A 20,160-nucleotide genomic window follows, 5' to 3' on the forward strand; every position below is an offset into this window, starting at 1 on the left:
TGAGGTGTGAGGTGTTCAGAATAGACTGGAAATGAGTGGAAATTATGGTTATTGAGGTTAATAATACTATGGGATCAAAATGACCCCCAAATTCTATGATTTATGCTGTTTTTGAGGGTTTTTTGTAAAAAAAACACCCGAATCCAAAACACACCCGAATCCGACAAAAAATTTTCAGGGAGGTTTTGCCAAAACGCGTCTGAATCCAAAACACGGCCGCGGAACCAAATCCAAAACCAAAACACAAAACCCAAAAAATTTCCGGTGCACATCACTAGTTCTTATGGAGCTTAGGTCAGAACTAGCAAGACCCCTATACTTGATTTTCAATATTCCAATTAGATCAGGCATGGTACCGAAGGATTGGCGTATAGCTGAGGTAGTACCATTATTTAAAAAGGGATCCAAAAATTATCCAGGTAACTATAGACCAGTTTGTTTGATGTCTGTAGTCAGGAATATATTGGAAGGAATTCTAAGGGATAACATACAGGAGTATCTACAGACCGCTAAGATTATTAGCAAGAACCAGCATGGGTTTGTGAGGGACAGATCTTGTCAAACTAACTTAATTAGCTTCTACGAAGAAATGAGCGATAATCTTGACCAGGGAAAAGCAGTGGATGTGGTCTACTTAGATTTTGCAAAAGCCTTCGATACAGTGCCTCACAGAAGACTGATCATCAAATTAAAGGAGATTGGCCTAGGAAAAACTGTTTGTACATGGATAAGTAACTGGCTGGATAACAGGGTACAGCGTGTAGTGGTCAACGGGAAGGCCCCAAGCTGGACCCCAGTAGTCAGCAGAATAACACAAGGTTCCATACTCGGACCACTACTGTTCAACATATTTATCAATGACCTAGAAATAGGCCTGGAAAGCACAGTGTCAATCTTTGCAGATGATACTAAACTGTGTAGGGTAATTAATTCGGAAATAGATGTGGAGTCTCTGCAGAATGATTTATTTAAACTTGAAATCTGGGCGTCTAAATGGAGAATGAGGTTCAATATAGAAAAATGCAAGGTTATGCATTTCGGGAATAAACACAAACTTGCATCCTACATATTAAATGGGGAAAGTCTAGGGGTAACAGTATTGGAAAAAGATTTGGGGGTACTCATCGATAATAGGCTTAATAACCATATACAATGTCAAAGCGCAGTAAAGAAGGCAAGTAAGGTGCTAGCATGCATAAAACGGGGAATAGCGACAAGGGACGAGGATGTATTTCTGCCATTGTACAAATCATTGGTACGTCCGCACTTGGAATATTGTGTTCAGTTTTGGGCACCACTGTATAAAAAAGATATCGGTGAACTCGAAAGGGTTTAAAGGCGAGCTACTAAATGGATTAAGGGGCTAGAGGGACTGGATTACGAGGAAAGGCTTACTAGGTTGAATATGTATACACTGGAAAAGAGGCGTCTAAGAGGAGACATTATTAATATCTTCAAATATGTAAAGGGACATTACAAAGAGTTATCAGAGGAATTATTTATTAAAAGAACACAGTTTAGGACACGTGGGCACTCGCTGAGGCTGGAGGAGAAAAAAATCCGTACGCAACGGAGGAAAGGGTTCTTCACTGTTAGGGCAATAAGGATTTGGAATTCCCTGCCAGGGAAGGTGGTAATGGCGGACTCTGTATATGCATTTAAAAAAGGATTGGATACATTTTTAATTGAAAATGATATCCAAGGTTATAACATTTAAAATATTGACCCTGATAATCCAGGTGTAACATGAATTATAGTTCTTAACTAGTCATAAAACATTACTTCTGCAGGTACATTATAATCAACTCAACTTAATACAGGTTGAACACGATGGGCATTTTGCCTCTATTCAACCTCAATTACTATGTTACAATGTTACTACATGCAAAATAGTTTTTTCCTCCTTGGGCTAGGCTAGGCCTTTATCATCATCTGGCAAAATTGCTTATATGGTTTTCTTTGTTTAAGACATACCTGTGCTATATCCTGTTCTGTAGACACAGTCAAGAAGCATTCTATATTCAAAGCCCCAATAAAAACATATCTGCCCAATAATATAAAAGTATTTCCAAATGAAAATAACAAGTGTACAAAAACTAAAGGAATGTGCTTAGTGAAAGACTCCGCAGGGCATGTCCAAGATGATGGAAATTGTCTATGGAATGTGTATCACACAATAAGATTAAACTTACTTTATCAAAACATATGAGATTTAGTTGCCCAGCTAAATTAATCCTTTGAGGACTGATGCAGAAAACGCCCAGCTTCTTCAACCTTGTCTGAGCGTAAAGAAAAGCCAGCGTAATAGAAGCAGGAATAGCTGGGTTCACCGAAACGGTTAGCATCAGAAATGACATCAATACTATGTCATGAACACTGGCCTAAGGGTTAAAAAAAATGTGAAAGAATTATTAATCTATGGTTAGCATTATTTACATAATTAATTTACAGTATGCACTGTTTTTAGCCCATATTTGTTTAAACCACAAAAGCAAATAAAGATGAATATAAGAGTATAGACAATTTTAGAAATATTGGCACACAAAATGGGGAAAAAAATAGTAAATAGTTTTGTTTTTATGTCCTTTGGGAAACGTTGGAACTTAGCTCAATACCTGAGATAATTGTAAACATTTATTATGTATTACTATTATTATTATTATTATTATTATTATTATATTTTTGTATCAATTGATAGGTGTCTACTGTCACAACTGAGGGCCTGAGCTGACGGGAGGCAGCCTCAGTTGTAGGGGCTGAGATGTACCGGAACCTGGGAGGTTGTATCAGACCCCTGGACATGTAAGTAACATAATAACTGCCCGAAGGCGTGACCACGACAACTTAGATAAAAGTCAATGATGTTTATTATGACAACTCCGCATCACAGCAGCAATAAAGGAAAACGTAAAAGTCAGCAAAGAATAAATACAGTTCCTGAGTACTACAGCATGGCAGGAGCCACAGGGCACTGGTAGTGTGAGATAGTTCTTATGATCTTCTAGATGGAAAGTCCTTACCAGGCCCGGCTGTAGCAATGGAGATAACCCAGGATTGTACCAGCTGGTGTTCCAGGAAGAGCTGGGTTGCTGAAGGTAAAACAGCTGCTGTGGATACTGGCTGGAACCAGACTGTTGTTAGCACGGAGTGGATACTGGCTGGAACCAGTTAAATAATAAATGAACTTTGGGAGCGATGAAATGTGAACTGAAATGTAGAACTTGAGAGCGGAGAAATAATAATTCCGGTGGAGAGTGGTAAAGTGTAGAAAGGACACCGGCCCTTTAAGGGAAGCTGTATTCTGCTGGAAGCTGAGGCTGGAAGCAGGTAGTGTTGTAGCTGGAAACAGATGAATCCACAATGGATTGGAGAGTCAGGCTACACCGCAGGTGGAATGCTGGTGCGGGTCTCTATGGTGGAAGTCTTGAGACAGGAGCTGGAACCTGGAAGACAATCATAGAAGAGAGACAAACAGGAACTAGGTTTGACAACCAAAGCACTGACGTCTTCCTTGCTCAGGCACAGCTTACTTATACCTGCAGCAAGGAAGGGGTTGGCTAGGCAATTATGCAAATCAACAATACAAACAGCAGATTGGTGGAAATGATCAGATGACAGAATCCAAGATGGCTGCGCCCATGCAGACACTTGGAGGGAAGTTTGGTTTGTAATCCATGTGGTCTGGGAAACAGTAATGGCGGCGCCGGCCACCGGAGACAGGAGACGCCAGGCTGATAGATGCACATTTAACCACGCGGGCACAGCGGAGGCCGCGGCAGATTAAAACACCACTCTGACACTCTGCATGTGGAAACTCAGGAACAGCGGAATCTGGTCCTGGAACGCTGAGCCCGCCTTAGGAGGCATCTGAAGGGTAAGTAATGGCGTCCAGATACCCGGATCGTGACAGCACCCCCCCCTTTAGGAGTGGCCCCAGGACACTTCTTAGGCTTTAAAGGAAACTTTGCGTGGAAATTTCGGACCAAGGCAGGAGCATGGACGTCAGAGGCATTGGTCCAAGAGCGTTCTTCAGGACCATAGCCCTTCCAGTCAATGAGATACTGAAGTTGACCGTAACGGTGACGTGAGTCCAGGATCTTGGCCACTTCATACTCAACGCCTCGTTGAGTTTGGACTTTCGGAGTTGGTGGAAGTGAGGAATGAAACCGATTCAAGATTAGCGGTTTCAACAGGGAAACATGGAATGTCCTGGGTATTTTTAAGAAGGGAGGTAACTGGAGTCTGTAAGCAACAGGATTGATGACTTGATCAATTTTAAAAGGACCGATGTAGCGAGGTGCAAACTTCATACTGGGAACTCTTAACCTCAAATTCTTCGTGGATAACCATACCCGATCACCCACCTTGAGAGCAGGAACTGCTCGACGCTTCTTATCCGCAAACTTCTTGTACCTGAACGATGCCTTGAGCAGAGCTGATCGTACGCTCTTCCAGATATTGGCAAACTGATGCAAGGTGATATCCACTGCGGGAACAGAAGTTGCTGGAAGCGGTTGGAACTCAGGGACTTTAGGGTGGAATCCAAAGTTGGTGAAGAATGGTGTTGAAGAAGATGAAGAATGATACTGGTTGTTATGACAGAACTCGGCCCAGGGAAGTAATTGAACCCAGTCATCTTGAGAGGAGGACACATAGATGCGGAGGAAGGCCTCCAAGTCCTGATTCACCCTCTCAGTTTGACCATTGGTCTGAGGATGGTAAGCCGTGGAAAACTTTAACTTGACTTGGAGGACTTGACATAAACTTCGCCAGAATTTGGCTGTGAATTGAACTCCTCGATCTGAGATAATTTCTTCAGGAAGACCGTGGAGTCGGAAGATCTCTTGTATGAATACTTGAGCCAACTTGGAAGCTGACGGAAGACCGGTGAGAGGAATGAAGTGTGCCATCTTGGTGAACCGGTCAACTACCACCCAGATGGTATTGAACTTGTTGCACATGGGCAAATCTGTAATAAAATCCATCGACAAATGGGTCCATGGTCGACGGGGAACAGATAGTGGAACCAGTTGCCCCGCAGGCGACTGGCGGGATACTTTATGTTGAGCACACTTTGGGCAAGATGCAATAAACTCCAAAACGTCCTTTTTCAGAGTTGGCCACCAATAGGACCTAGAGATAAACTCCAGGGTTTTTTGGATACCTGTATGTCCGGCAAAACGGGAAGCATGGGCCCAATGCATGAGCTTCTTCCTTAGTGTCGGCTTCACAAAACTTTTCCCTGATGGGGGCGTAGAGTCCATCCCTACCGTGGAGAATGCCAACGGATTTATAATAGGATGCTTGTCTGAAGACTCTGACTCATTTTCTTGCTCCCATGAGCGGGAAAGGGCATCGGCCTTGCGATTCTGAGAGCCCGGACAGAACTGGAGTTTAAAGTCGAACCTGGAAAAGAAAAGTGCCCATCTGGCCTGACGAGGGTTGAGACATTGTGCGCCTTTTAGATATAGAAGGTTCTTGTGGTCTGTGAGGATGGTGATTGAATGAGAAGCTCCCTCCAACAGATATCTCCACTCCTCTAGAGCGAGCTTGATGGCTAGCAACTCCTGGTCGCCAATGGCATAGTTGCGCTCCGCTGGGGAGAACTTCCGTGAGAAGAAACTGCAAGGATGTAAATGACCATCTTTAGCCCTCTGAGATAACACCGCTCCTACTCCAACGGAGGAGGCATCCACCTCTAAGATGAAAGGAGAGTCGACGTCAGGCTGTTTCAGGACAGGTGCAGAGATGAACCTCTGTTTTAAAAGATGAAAAGCTTGCATGGCTTCTTCAGACCACTTGGACGGGTTAGCACCCTTCTTGGTGAAAGCAGTAATAGGCGCCACAATGGTGGAAAAGTCTCGTATAAACTTTCGGTAATAATTGGCGAACCCTAAGAACCTCTGGACCCCTTTGAGGGTTAAGGGTACTGGCCAATTCTGGATTGCTTGTAGTTTCTCAGGATCCATCTCTAGTCCGGAACCGGACACAATGTACCCTAGAAACGGAATGGACTTGACTTCAAAGACGCATTTCTCTAATTTGCAGTAGAGATGATTGACACGGAGACGGGACAGAACCTCCTTTACCCAGAAACGATGTTCCTCTAAATTGTTGGCAAAAATGAGGATATCATCTAGATAGACCACGACATGACGGTATAGAATGTCTCTGAAGATCTCATTGACGAAATGCTGGAAGACAGCTGGAGCATTGCTCAATCCGAAGGGCATGACGAGGTACTCATAATGTCCGTCACGGGTGTTAAATGCGGTCTTCCACTCGTCACCCTCACGGATCCGGATGAGATTGTATGCACCTCTCAGGTCCAGCTTTGTAAAGATGGTAGCTCCGCTAACTCTGTCAAAGAGCTCAGTAATCAGGGGTAAAGGATAGCGGTTCTTGATGGTAATGTCGTTCAAACCTCTGTAGTCGATGCACGGCCGCAGACCACCATCTTTCTTCTTTACAAAAAAGAAGCCTGCGCCGGCTGGAGAAGAAGAAGGTCGAATGAACCCCTTTGCTAGGTTCTCTTTTATGTATTCCTCCATAGAATGCGTCTCGGGGAGAGACAACGGATAAGTTCGGCCTCGAGGTGGAACCTTCCCTGGAACGAGATCAATCGGGCAGTCCCATTCTCTATGAGGGGGAAGGATATCAGCAGAAGCTTTACTGAACACATCCGTGAAATCTTGATATGGAGGAGGTGGAACATCAGACGACCTGGGGGAAGAGGAACAGACAGGCAACACTTTAAACAAACATGTCTTAGTACAGGAGGAACCCCATGCCAGGATTTGCGTAGTCGTCCAATCAATTGTAGGATTGTGAAGACGGAGCCATGGAAGGCCCAGGACCACAGGATGTGTGGCTCTTGGAATCACTAAAAGTGAAATAAGTTCGGAATGAAGAACTCCCACTCTCAGACGAACTGGTAGAGTCCTTAGAGAAATAACTGTATCAAAAATTTTACTGCCATCCACAGCAGTTAAGGAAAAGGACGAAGGAAGTCTCTCGGTGGGTAGGGACCACCGTTTAACATAGGCTTCGGTAATAAAGTTCCCAGCTGCTCCGGAATCCAGGAGGGCAATGACGTTCTGATAACGTTGAGCAACTTGAAGCGAGACTGGGAGGTTACAATCTTGAGGAGATGGAGAGGAGATCATTACTCCTAGCCGGCCCTCTCCTTGGCGAGCTAGGATTTGGAGTTTCCCGGACGTTTGGGACAGGCATTAATGGTGTGAGACGGAGCTGCACAGTACAAACAGAGAAACTCGGAGAGACGTCTTCGGCGCTCAGCAGGAGTTAAACGGGAACGGCCAATTTGCATGGGTTCATCTTTAGTTGGTGACAGTTGGCGAGGAGGAGGAGCAGAAGATTTTGGAGCAGATGATCTTCCACGCTCAGTTGCTCTCTCTCTGAAACGTAAGTCAACTTTCGTACAAAGTGAGATTAACTCATCTAACTTGGAGGGTAAGTCTCTGGTAGCTAACTCATCTTTAATACGCTCGGATAAACCATGCCAGAATGCAGCATACAGGGCCTCGTCGTTCCATGCCAGTTCGGATGCCAGGATCTGGAACTGTATAAGATATTGTCCTACAGTACGTGATCCCTGGCGTAAACGGAGAATCTCAGACGAAGCTGAAGTTACCCGGCCTGGCTCGTCGAAGATGCGCCTGAATGTTGACACGAATGCAGTGTAAGAAGATAGCAGGGTGTCGGACCTCTCCCATAACGGTGATGCCCAATCGAGGGCTGAGCCACTGAGAAGAGAAATAATGTAGGCAATTTTTGTACGGTCACTGGGGAAATTGCCAGGTTGTAGCTCAAACTGAATCTCACACTGGTTGAGAAATCCCCTGCAGAATCTTGGAGATCCGTCAAATTTTGCTGGCGTTGGAAGATGAAGACGTGGAGCAGGAATGGGTAAGGTGGGTGGGGTTATAGCTGGAGTCACTGTGGTTGACGCACCAGACGCGCCTGATCCACGGAGAGTGGTCTGAATCCCATCCAGCCGAGTAGAGAGATCCTGGAGACAGCGGATGATGTGGCCCTGTGCAGCCTCCTGATGTTCTAGTCGGGCTGCCAGTTCTTGCATCGGCCTGGCCGCTTGATCCTGGTCTCCGGCTGGATTCATTAGGTCAGTGCTTACTGTCACAACTGAGGGCCTGAGCTGACGGGAGGCAGCCTCAGTTGTAGGGGCTGAGATGTACCGGAACCTGGGAGGTTGTATCAGACCCCTGGACATGTAAGTAACATAATAACTGCCCGAAGGCGTGACCACGACAACTTAGATAAAAGTCAATGATGTTTATTATGACAACTCCGCATCACAGCAGCAATAAAGGAAAACGTAAAAGTCAGCAAAGAATAAATACAGTTCCTGAGTACTACAGCATGGCAGGAGCCACAGGGCACTGGTAGTGTGAGATAGTTCTTATGATCTTCTAGATGGAAAGTCCTTACCAGGCCCGGCTGTAGCAATGGAGATAACCCAGGATTGTACCAGCTGGTGTTCCAGGAAGAGCTGGGTTGCTGAAGGTAAAACAGCTGCTGTGGATACTGGCTGGAACCAGACTGTTGTTAGCACGGAGTGGATACTGGCTGGAACCAGTTAAATAATAAATGAACTTTGGGAGCGATGAAATGTGAACTGAAATGTAGAACTTGAGAGCGGAGAAATAATAATTCCGGTGGAGAGTGGTAAAGTGTAGAAAGGACACCGGCCCTTTAAGGGAAGCTGTATTCTGCTGGAAGCTGAGGCTGGAAGCAGGTAGTGTTGTAGCTGGAAACAGATGAATCCACAATGGATTGGAGAGTCAGGCTACACCGCAGGTGGAATGCTGGTGCGGGTCTCTATGGTGGAAGTCTTGAGACAGGAGCTGGAACCTGGAAGACAATCATAGAAGAGAGACAAACAGGAACTAGGTTTGACAACCAAAGCACTGACGTCTTCCTTGCTCAGGCACAGCTTACTTATACCTGCAGCAAGGAAGGGGTTGGCTAGGCAATTATGCAAATCAACAATACAAACAGCAGATTGGTGGAAATGATCAGATGACAGAATCCAAGATGGCTGCGCCCATGCAGACACTTGGAGGGAAGTTTGGTTTGTAATCCATGTGGTCTGGGAAACAGTAATGGCGGCGCCGGCCACCGGAGACAGGAGACGCCAGGCTGATAGATGCACATTTAACCACGCGGGCACAGCGGAGGCCGCGGCTGATTAAAACACCACTCTGACACTCTGCATGTGGAAACTCAGGAACAGCGGAATCTGGTCCTGGAACGCTGAGCCCGCCTTAGGAGGCATCTGAAGGGTAAGTAATGGCGTCCAGATACCCGGATCGTGACATCTACTAATGAGTATTTCAAACCAAAGCATTGATATGACAAATGTGATTTTTGCCCTTTTATACAGTAACATGAAAAAGGCAAGATGAGACTAACTTCTTGTAACATGTCAGAACAAGAACACAAAAATATGCAGAACAGGCATGTTGCAGTGAACCCATCAACTATACAGTTATCCGAACAGATACTGTAACTTACAAACTAAATATATGCTACATATGAGGGGTGTGCAATAAGTTACTGGATGCACAATAAAGTATTATATTTACTAACAAAGTGAACATTACATTTTTTCTAAGTTTTTGCCAGAGGTGTCTATGCAAACTTGCATGGGCTCAAACCACTTGCTGAAGCAGCTGGACCAGTCTGAAGCAAGTATGTCTTGTACATGTTGGATGAAGGACTCCACTGTGACTCAAAATTAATCCTATGCATCTTGCGCTTGATTTGTGGGAATACAAAGACGTCTCAAGGGGCGCGGTCAAGCTCCTGGATGCGTTCATGGCCATAAAATCAACTAGTTTCCTTGAATTGTGGGCAGGTGCATTGTTGTGATGGAGAAGAACACAAGTGCAAGTTCTTGGACAGCACCAAAAAATGGCTTCCAGCACTTGCGCAATCATTGGTTGGCATATCACTCCGCTGCACAGCTGCGCTAAGCTATTCATGGAGTATCAAGTGGATGGATCCTGATGAGATGCCCATCTCCTTCTCTATCTGGGCCACGGTCATGCTGTCATCTACCTCAACTATGAGACGCACAACAGCAACGTTGTCCTCATTATGGCGGACACAGGCCGGCTGCAATGCTCCTTATCTTAAAGGGACCATCTCCCACGCCAAATTTCTGCAAACCACACAAACACAGTGTATTTGGGCTGGTGCTTCCTTCCCAAAACCATCTTGCAGTTGGTTGGTACTCTCCTGCTCTCATAAACTACTCATGTAGTCATAGAAGATCATGGTACTCCATAATGAGTTTGTGAAGGAAGTGAACATGCTGACTTCTTCGGTGTACAGTGCTGCTTATGTACAGTACTGTTCTGTGTCTTTACATTTCACAAGAATTTTAGTCAGATACTGTATTACACTTCACAACCAAACAGTCAGATTTTGTCTATCTATGCACTGCACATCCGTAAACAAGTTTCAATATTTTTGTACAGTTGTATAAATTTGTACATATTCTGGGCAAAGTGAACATCTCATATGCTGACAGAGAGTTACTGAGAAATGAAGTGGTATCATACCACCATGGGAAGTCTGCATTCAGCTCAGGCTCCTCGTTATGAATGGCCATATCAGATTAGTGTCACATGATTGTCAGATTAGTGTCACAGCATCGTCAGCTGGATAGTTCCACCAATAGTAACTGTAAAAGTTGCCTAGGGCATTATAGCAGGAAGAACAATACAGGGGTTGATTTTTATTATTTCTTGTATTTGTGTTAATAACACATTGTAAACTTTTGCTCAAAATTAAATGTTAAGGAACTGTTAATGTCCGAGTCAGGTAAGTAATCTATATTTTAAAAGGTATACATTCAGGATCTCGGCTGTTGGGATCCCAGTAGCCGAAATACTGAGGCCGGAATTCCAAAAGTCTTCAGACACCAGAATCCCGACCAGGTCAGCATCCCGACGCCGGGATACCGACAGCCAAGATCCCGAAGGTAAGTATACATGGGACAGTTAGGACTTGGTTGCTGGGTGGAGTGTTAGTAATAGACTCTGCCCGAGGGGGGTTAGGGTTAGGCTGTAGCGGGAGAGGTTAGAGTTAGATTGTGGGGAGGGGGGGTAGGGTTAGGCTCTACTGAGGGGCGGTTAGGTTTAGGCACTAATGGGGGAGGGGAGGGTTAGGCTGCTGTAAGGGAGTCTCAGAGGGTTGGGGGGGGTAGAATACTTACCTCACACCTGATCCGATCATGAACATCAGGGCGCCGGAGTCGGTATTGTGACCGCTGGCATCCCTTCTGCCGGGATCACATACCAATTCCATTTAAAAATCCATATTTGTTTTGTTCATTGCATACCAACATCACTATTCAATTATTGACTAATACAATGTTCTGCTAAGCATCCCAGACCTTTATTATATCTAATTACTATACAAATGTGGGTGTTGTTTTCAGTTTTTGTGGTCTCTTTACTAAGCTTTGGATGGAGATAAATTGGACGGAGATAAAGTACCAGCTAATCAGCTCCTAACTGTCATGTCACAGGCTGGGTTTGAAAAAAGGCAGTTAGAAGCTGGTTGGTTGGCACTTTATCTCCGACCACTTTATCTCCATCCAAGGCTTAGTAAATAGACCCCTATATTTGTTGTTACAGATATTTTTAAATGTAACTCCATTAAGAACGTTTAGGGAACACAGAGAAGGATTAGCTTTGCTGAATACATAGAGTAATTTTAGGCTCATTTATTAATGAGTGATGAATTTCACTGTGAGTGATAAATGCCACCAGCCAATCAGCTCCTAACTGTAATTTATCAAACAGTCTGTGACATGGCAGTTAGGAGCTGATTGACTAGTGCAATTTATCACTCACAGTGAAATGTATCACTCATTGACAAATGAGCCTACTTATGTATTGCATGTACAATTTGCACTGACTCGTTTGTATGCACAGGAACACTTACCTCATTCTTTGTGAAGACAATCGCTGTATAGATAACTCCAAAAATAGCAATACCCACAAGTCCCGTGAGGAACCTAATGGCATCTCTGTGCAGCTTCACATCGACTGGCTTGTTATATAGAATGGATCTCACTAGGTCTCCCTTTGCTGTATTAAATCCTAATTAAAGATGTATTATGTTATTGACATGTTATTCACAACACTAGATTTTGCTAATTAATCACTTCCCAATAATACAAATGTTGCATTCCTTTTTAAATCTAATGACTAAATAATTATATACAGAGTATTATAAATCAGAATCAGTCGCTTTGAGACAATGAAGCTGTATTGTATTGTGTAACAGCAGTAACATCAGTAGTGGCATACTAGTTATTAATTATGTGCAATAATTAGTCCTCTTCACTGAAGTTGTTTTGTGACTACAAAGTTGACTGTAACAATACAGTGTGACTTGTGTAGTATATGCAGTATTTGTAAATAGGTCTCTTAAAGTGTTTCACTCTTCCTGCGACTAATTGTTAGAATAGGAAAACCCACCAGTTTGTAGGACAACAGCTTTCACAAGATCTTGACCACTTCCCTTGGTCTGGATGACCTCAGTTCCACAAAAGAGAATATGTTTCTTGTAATCATCACCGCTGTGTGTTATCCATGGGATGCAGTTGTTTATATTAGGTAGTGTAGCCTTTGTCACTGGAATGCTTTCCCCTTAAATTTGAATAGTAAATGGAGAGAAAGTAGTTCACTAGGTTAATATTAGACTCTGTGGACCTCATTCAGTTTGAATATGTGTAAAGATGTCACTGCATGTATCTATTTTAATCATTGAAGTTCCAAAGGTTCCTGTGATCAGTGAACAAGAATTAATTTTAATGACTAATTACAATCACAAGTGCAAAAAATAGGGCTTTCCTGTTTCAAGTTTTGAAGGCCACTAAATTCACATCATTTGCCAAAGCGGTCACTGAGGGCCTATTCACTAGAAAAGTTCATCAATACTACAATGCAAGTTGTAAATTATAATGCAAGTTTCCCCCTCTAACCATAAGGTCAATTGTGGCTGACCCTTGTGATTTTAACAATTTAGCGGTACCCACCATAGGAATGAATGAAGCCAAGCATCTCCATTCACTCCAGTGGACAAACAGTGATAGGCTGTGCCCTGGGAGAGCAAAGCCAATCAGGAAGCTGTTGCTATGGCAACGGCTCCTGATTGGCTAGTGGGTCCCTCTACTGACATTAGTCACATGGAGGGCACGCATTCGCGTAGTAGAAGTGTATGTGTAAACATACACTTTTACTACTCTGTTCTATTCCGGGTTTGTTTTGGTTTGTTATTTTTAACCCAGTGGATGCTTACATAGAATGAAGAAGACCGATCTACACTGGAAATAGGTGAGAATAGGATTTTTTTTTGTAACCCTTCCCTTACACTCTAGACAAAGTCGGTTTATGTGTTATGTCAAGGGATGATTACCCAATTGCGGTGCCTAATCTCAAGCTAATTGAAATGTTTTAGGCTTGCTTGGGTAAGCCTGTGAGATGTAAATATAATGTGTGTGATGTGTCTTAACACTCTACAATAGCCAATACATAACCATATACCTGTTCTTCTTTCCAGGGACCAGGATGATCAGGATTCAATCAAACTCCCATGCACATAAACTACAGGTAAGTATTCTTTCATTTAATACTGCCAGTTTGTATTCATAGATAACAGTTTTTTCAAACACAATCACAATAAAATATATGATATATCGCCACAATAATCCCCAAGGAGACTATACAGATATTCTGCATGCAATACAAAAACTCTTCATAAAGCTGTGAAAATTATGAGTGACCCGGGTACTCTTTTGGGATAAAAAGGTATGTGCAGTTGGGGCCCTTAAGTATTGCGTATAGGTTACAAGCTATAGGAGTCTAGCTGAAGTAGCTTTAATACATCCTTTGAGAGCTACAATTCCTTTTCCAGTCAGTAACAGTAATGTATATTTATAGAACATTGAATAACTGCCTACTGAGACTCTTTAATGTATCCTTCAATTAGATACTTCTCTTTACATCCAGATGGCTGTTTGTTGCAGTAGCAGAACAGTTTCCTCTGAATTAACTGACTTTATATACCTTTGTTGTAACAATTTAAACATTTACTTAGCTTGCTTCCTGTTTCCTAGCCTAAGTCATAAGTACAGTTCATAAGTAAAGTCAGTGAGGGGTGTGATCTCCTTTACTGCCATATACAAGACTAATGTTCCTTAAGGGGTAATTGTCCTGTGGCCTTTAGCCTCTTATCAGTTCCAATATTATAGCAGTTATTACTGTCATAGGCTTGTAATCCCCTTATTGTATAATGTCTAAAGTGATGGCTCAATTTCAGCTCCTCATCCTAGCTGCAACTAAAGGCAATATATTTCATACAGTCTACACATATATGGATACTGTGTCCTGCTCTCCTTTATACTAGATGATGCAATGTCTCCGCTAAACTCTCTCAGTTTCCTTAACACTTATTATCTTCACACTATCGTAGTCTTACAGTGCCTTAGTATGCTTCCTCTTGAATGCATATCTCAGCAACTGATATAATTATTACTACAGTAAGCATATGGTAAATGCTGCAGGCCGTTAGATCATTACTATGCCTTCTCTTGTAGTCTGCCACTTATGCTTCACTGAGCGCTGACCACTGTCATTTATATGTGTAAGTGTGATAGCTTATAATGGCACTTACACTTCCAAGCCTCTATTTTTTGAGGTGACACTCCCTCAACTCCTCCTCTTAGATTACTATTGGCCCATCTGCTCAAGCTGATGCTCCGCCCCTGGACAGGAAACACCCCTGTGACCCAGCCATTACTTCCCTGGATCTCTGTCAACGGGAGGACTCTGACACACAGTGCCAGGCAACGGGACCCTGCTGGAGGTGATACCGCTACTGCCATTGGAGAGGCTCTTGACAGCGAGACCTGGCCAGCAGAGACACCACCGTCACCAGCGGAGGGCAAGCTGACTCCCCCTTGCACTGCTTGACCAGCGCAGCCAGCCCCACTCTCTTGCAATGGCAGCCGCCGACCTAGCCTGCATGGGTACCGCTCCCTGGACCTCACCCGCTTATGTATGTTTACAGCACTTACAGCCGTCTGCAGCGGTGAGGCTCCAGGCGCTGAGTCTAGCAGGAGAACTGCAGACTGACTTGTGCCAGTGGGGAGCACCTTTTATATACTCCCCCTTTACCAGCAAGTGAGTCCCCTCTGCACACAGCTCCTGTCTACCGGCATGCGGCCCAGCTCCCTTCTACATTGCGCATGGGGCCTCTTTGTGCACAAGGCCCCTGGAGCACGGGACAATTAACAAACAGTCTCTTCTGCCCTGTCCCTGCATAATGCTGCATACCTGTGCAGCTAACCCAGTACAGCACCAGCACACTCCCCTCTATAGGTACATATATATTAAACTATAAACAATACCAAACATGTAATTATTGTATATAATACACCTCTCATGTATATCATTCCCCACATTTAATGTAATAATAGTTGATTTCTTATGCAATATGCTACATTTTTTTACAGATATCCTTTGGATTCTGCGTTGACATGGGGACAAAGGAGCTCCATGGGAATGTAGGTATGTATATGTAAGTGTGCATGTATGTTTTATTAAAGTTATACTATGTACGGTGTGAATGTCCTGTGTTTCTTTTACTGTGGAACTACAAATACTAGCGGGCCCTTTATTGCCAATCATCCTGGTACTTGTCGTTCTCCAATTACCAACATGCAGGGGAGGCTTGCTGGGACCTATATTTCCACTGTAAAAGTCAATATTTAATTCTCATTTTACACTTAATGGCTATCAGCCCGGCTCCCACTTCTCTACTCCCCCCCCCCCCCCCCCCGTATTGTTGGAGCCAGGACCGGCCCAAGAGCCAGATGCTTGTTCTTAAAATACTGGGGACCCCTACGCAAATTTTTCCAAGTATTTTAAGAACCAGGACTGCCTCAAAGAGCTTGGGGCTGGTTATGCTTAGGAGGGGGGACCCCACACAATTTCTGTTCTGATTTTTAACTGTTTTAAAACTTCACACAATTAATCCCCGTACAGGTTTCATTGATCCGGCCAGGCTTCATTGTGTCATGTTCAGTAGTGTTTTACTAAACTCCCCCGTAAAACACTGGTCTGCATTACAACTCACATCGACATAAAAAAAACTTGACTAATAGAAACACGGGAGCTTAGTAAATTACTGTTTTATTTTTTCAAAAGGTTGCAGTCTAAAACGGCCACTGTCAGCCAAGATTGATCTCTGCTAAAATCGGCAAAAACCAGAATCTTAGTAAATGTACGCCCTTGTGAGGGACCTTGTATAAAGATGTTATTTGTTAAGGAAGCGATCCCTTAAAAATCTTTATAAGGAAAAAAGGAATATCTGATTAATTAACCAAATAAATACATTCAGAAAGAAGAAGGCAATGACTTAAAAGGCCAATACATCATGGGAGAATTGGGACAATTTCCCATTCTACTGATGCCTGGGTAAGGGGAACAGGGAAATACAACATGCTGAAAATCCTCAATTCGCTGATTACGACTAAAAAATGATCAGGACTGGAAAGACAGGTATTTTTAACCTGTTGGATTTTGCGAATTCCCAGATGGGTCGCCGATAATCAAAATCTACTGATTGGTGGACAGGAGCGACATCGGGGAATCAGGGAATTTCCCAGCTGATGTATGGCCACATTACTATCTATAATATGATAATTGTTTATAAAACTAGGGAATGAAAATACCTGTTAACATTGCTTCATTCACAGTGCATCCTCCGCTAAGTAAAATAGCATCACATGGCAAAAAAAGCTTCGTTCCACCAATAACAATCACATCACCGGGAACCAGCGATTGAGACTGTACTTCTTCAAGGTCTGTATAAAATGGGAAATACACAGATTCATTTACATTACTGATTAATAAACAACTGAAACAACTTTATGGAAATCTCTGGTAATGGAAAAGTATATTTGCTAGGAGTGTGTAATAATTGACAGCATTGCTTTTTTTGTGGTGGTATTCACGGGTACACAGCACCTTTTTTTGCCTAATTTTTAATTCTTATAACTAGTTCCAGAAACCTGAGTCAACGTAAGTAAATCAGTGAAATCATTTAAAAAAATTTAATAAAATAAGAGTCTTAACACTTGCTGTATCCATAGTGTGGAAGCTCCTCTAAACTATGTATCAATTGCAACTTTAGGTGAGGTCCTATACCTCTTTTCTGTGTCCTGGCATTTTTTTTTTCATAGAAAAAAAGCACTGTTTGTCAGAAATTACTGTATGTATATATGTATGTATTGTATATTAGATTGATAGATAGATAGATAGATAGATAGATAGATAGATAGATAGATAGATAGATAGATAGATAGATAGTCCCCGCCCACAGCACCCAAATAACCGGTCGGGATAATACTTAGCCTAATACTTGCTCTGGAAGATTAAGTACACAGTGGTGAAAACATCGCATATGGGGGGGTCATTCCAACTTGATCGCACGCTAGGGATTTTTTGCAATGCTGCGTGCAGGTAGTCGCCTCCCATAGGGGAGTGCATTCTTGCTTTGCAAGTGTGCGGACGTATGTGCAGCCAGGTGGTACAAAAAATATTTGTGCAGTTTCTGAGTAGCTCAGAACTTATGATAGATAGATATGATAGATAGATAGATAGATAGATAGATAGATAGATAGATAGATAGATAGATAGATAGATAGTCCCCGCCCACAGCACCCAAATAACCGGTCGGGATAATACTTAGCCTAATACTTGCTCTGGAAGATTAAGTACACAGTGGTGAAAACATCGCATATGGGGGGGTCATTCCAACTTGATCGCACGCTAGGGATTTTTTGCAATGCTGCGTGCAGGTAGTCGCCTACCATAGGGGAGTGTATTCTTGCTTTGCAAGTGTGCGGACGCATGTGCAGCCAGGTGGTACAAAAAATATTTGTGCAGTTTCTGAGTAGCTCAGAACTTACAAAGCCCTTGCGATCACTTCAGCCTGTCCGGTCCCGGAATTGACGTCAGACACCTGCCCTGCAGACGCTTGGACACACCTGCATTTTTCCAAACACTCCCAGAAAACGGTCAGCTGACACCCACAAATGCCTTCTTCCTGTCAATCTCCTTGCGATCGGCTGTGGAATGGATTCTTCGTAAAACCATCGCACAGCAATGATCCACTTTGTACCCGTACAACACGCCTGTGCATTGCGGTGCATACGCATGCGCAGTTCTGACCAGAGAAAAAACCTAGCAGGCGAACAGGTCGGAATGACCCCCATTGTTCAGTGGTTTCAGAGTTTATCTCAATCAAATGAACAGACGTTCCCGTTAATAAAATGTATAGATTTATAACACAACGCAAATATGAGTCTGTGTCTCTATTTTGAGAGAGAGATGATAAAAAGACAAACTGTGCAGAGAAAATAAAATATATTAAACAGAAGTAGGCACAGAACTAAATAAAAAAAAAAGGGGGTAATTATAAAAAACTAGAAAGTGTGCAGTGTAATGTATATAGACTTTCATGTGGTGAAGGTCTTCCATTGCAGTGGCGCATGCCAGGGGGGGTTTCTGAGTACCCAGAAAGAGTGCCGTAACTAGACATTTTAGTGCTGTGTGCAAGAAACAGCATCAGTGCCACCCCTTCATGTAAAACAGGGGCAGTGCGTGCTAGGGGCGTGGCTTCATGGGGAAGGGGTGTGGCCACAAAATAATACCAAATTCTATTACGGTGCACAGTAGTCTCCATTATTCAAATTACGCCGCACAGTAGCGCCACTACACCAGGTAGAGCCCTTTTTACACATTACGGCAGACAGTCCCCCTTTTGACACTTTTACGGCAGACAGAGTCCCCTTTTTACACATTACGGCAGACAGCGTCCCCCTTTGTACACATTACGGCAGACAGCACCCCTTTTTACACTTTTACGGCAGACAGCGTCCCCTTTTTACACATTGCGGCAGACAGCGTCCCCATTTTTACACATTACGGCAGACAGCGTCCCAATTTTTACACATTACGGCAGACAGCACCCCGTTTTACACATTACGGCAGACAGAGTGCCCTTTTTACACATTACAGCAGAGAGCGCCCCCTTATTACACATTACAGCAGACAGCGTCCCCTTTTTACACATTATGGCAGACAGCGTCCCCCTTTTTACACATTACGGCAGATAGTCTCTCTTTTTACACATTACAGCAGGCAGCACCCCCTTTTTACACATTACGGCAGACAGCGTCCCCCTTTTTACACATTACGGCAGATAGTCCCCCTTTTTTCACATTACGGCAGACAGCATCCCCTTTTTACACATTACGGCAGACAGCATCCCCTTTTTACACATTACGGCAGAGAGCGTCCCCTTTTTACACATTACGGCAGACAGCGTTTCCCTTTTTACACATTACGGCAGACAGCGTCACCCTTTTTACACATTACGGCAGACAGCATCCCCTTTTTACACATTACGGCAGACAGCGTCCCCTTTTTAGACATTATGGCAGACAGCGTCCCCCTTTTTACACATTACAGCAGGCAGCGCCCCCTTTTTACACATTATAGCAGACAGCGTCCCCTTTTTACACATTACGGCAGACAGCATCCCCATTTTTACACATTACGGCAGACTGCGTCCCCTTTTTACACATTACGGCAGATAGTCCCCCTTTTTACACATTACGGCAGACAGCGTCCCCTTTTTACACATTACAGCAGACAGCGTTCCCCTTTTTACACATTACGGCAGACAGCGTCCCCCTTTTTACACATTACAGCAGACAACGTCCCCTTTTTACACATTACGGCAGACAGCGTCACCTTTTTACACATTACGGCAGACAGCGTCCCCTTTTTACACATTACGGCAGACAGCGTTCCCCTTTTTACACATTATGGCAGACAGCATCCCCTTTTTACACATTACGGCAGACAGCGTCCCCTTTTTACACATTACGGCAGACAGCGTCACCTTTTTACACATTACGGCAGATAGCGTCCCCCTTTTTACACATTATGGCAGACAGAATAGATAGATAAATAGATAGATAGACAGATAGAAAGAACAGACAATACTTACTTTCTCCCCACTAGGTCA

General features: G+C 43.6%; 1 protein-coding gene across 1 annotated transcript in view; it reads right to left on the reverse strand.

Annotated features, from left to right (window-relative positions):
- LOC134909506 (probable cation-transporting ATPase 13A4) overlaps nucleotides 1-20,160 on the reverse strand; it is a 369,987-nt gene that overhangs the window by 267,920 nt on the left and 81,907 nt on the right. Inside the window, exons 9-12 of the mRNA XM_063916443.1 lie at nucleotides 16,796-16,927; nucleotides 12,537-12,707; nucleotides 11,998-12,155; nucleotides 2,193-2,381 (exon numbers count right to left, since the gene is read on the reverse strand). Of these exons, the coding sequence (XP_063772513.1) occupies nucleotides 2,193-2,381; nucleotides 11,998-12,155; nucleotides 12,537-12,707; nucleotides 16,796-16,927 (650 nt within the window). The remainder of the gene's footprint in view (nucleotides 1-2,192; nucleotides 2,382-11,997; nucleotides 12,156-12,536; nucleotides 12,708-16,795; nucleotides 16,928-20,160) is intronic.

The sequence above is a fragment of the Pseudophryne corroboree genome, chromosome 4 (assembly GCF_028390025.1).
Source record: "Pseudophryne corroboree isolate aPseCor3 chromosome 4, aPseCor3.hap2, whole genome shotgun sequence".
Classification (NCBI taxonomy): domain Eukaryota; kingdom Metazoa; phylum Chordata; class Amphibia; order Anura; family Myobatrachidae; genus Pseudophryne; species Pseudophryne corroboree.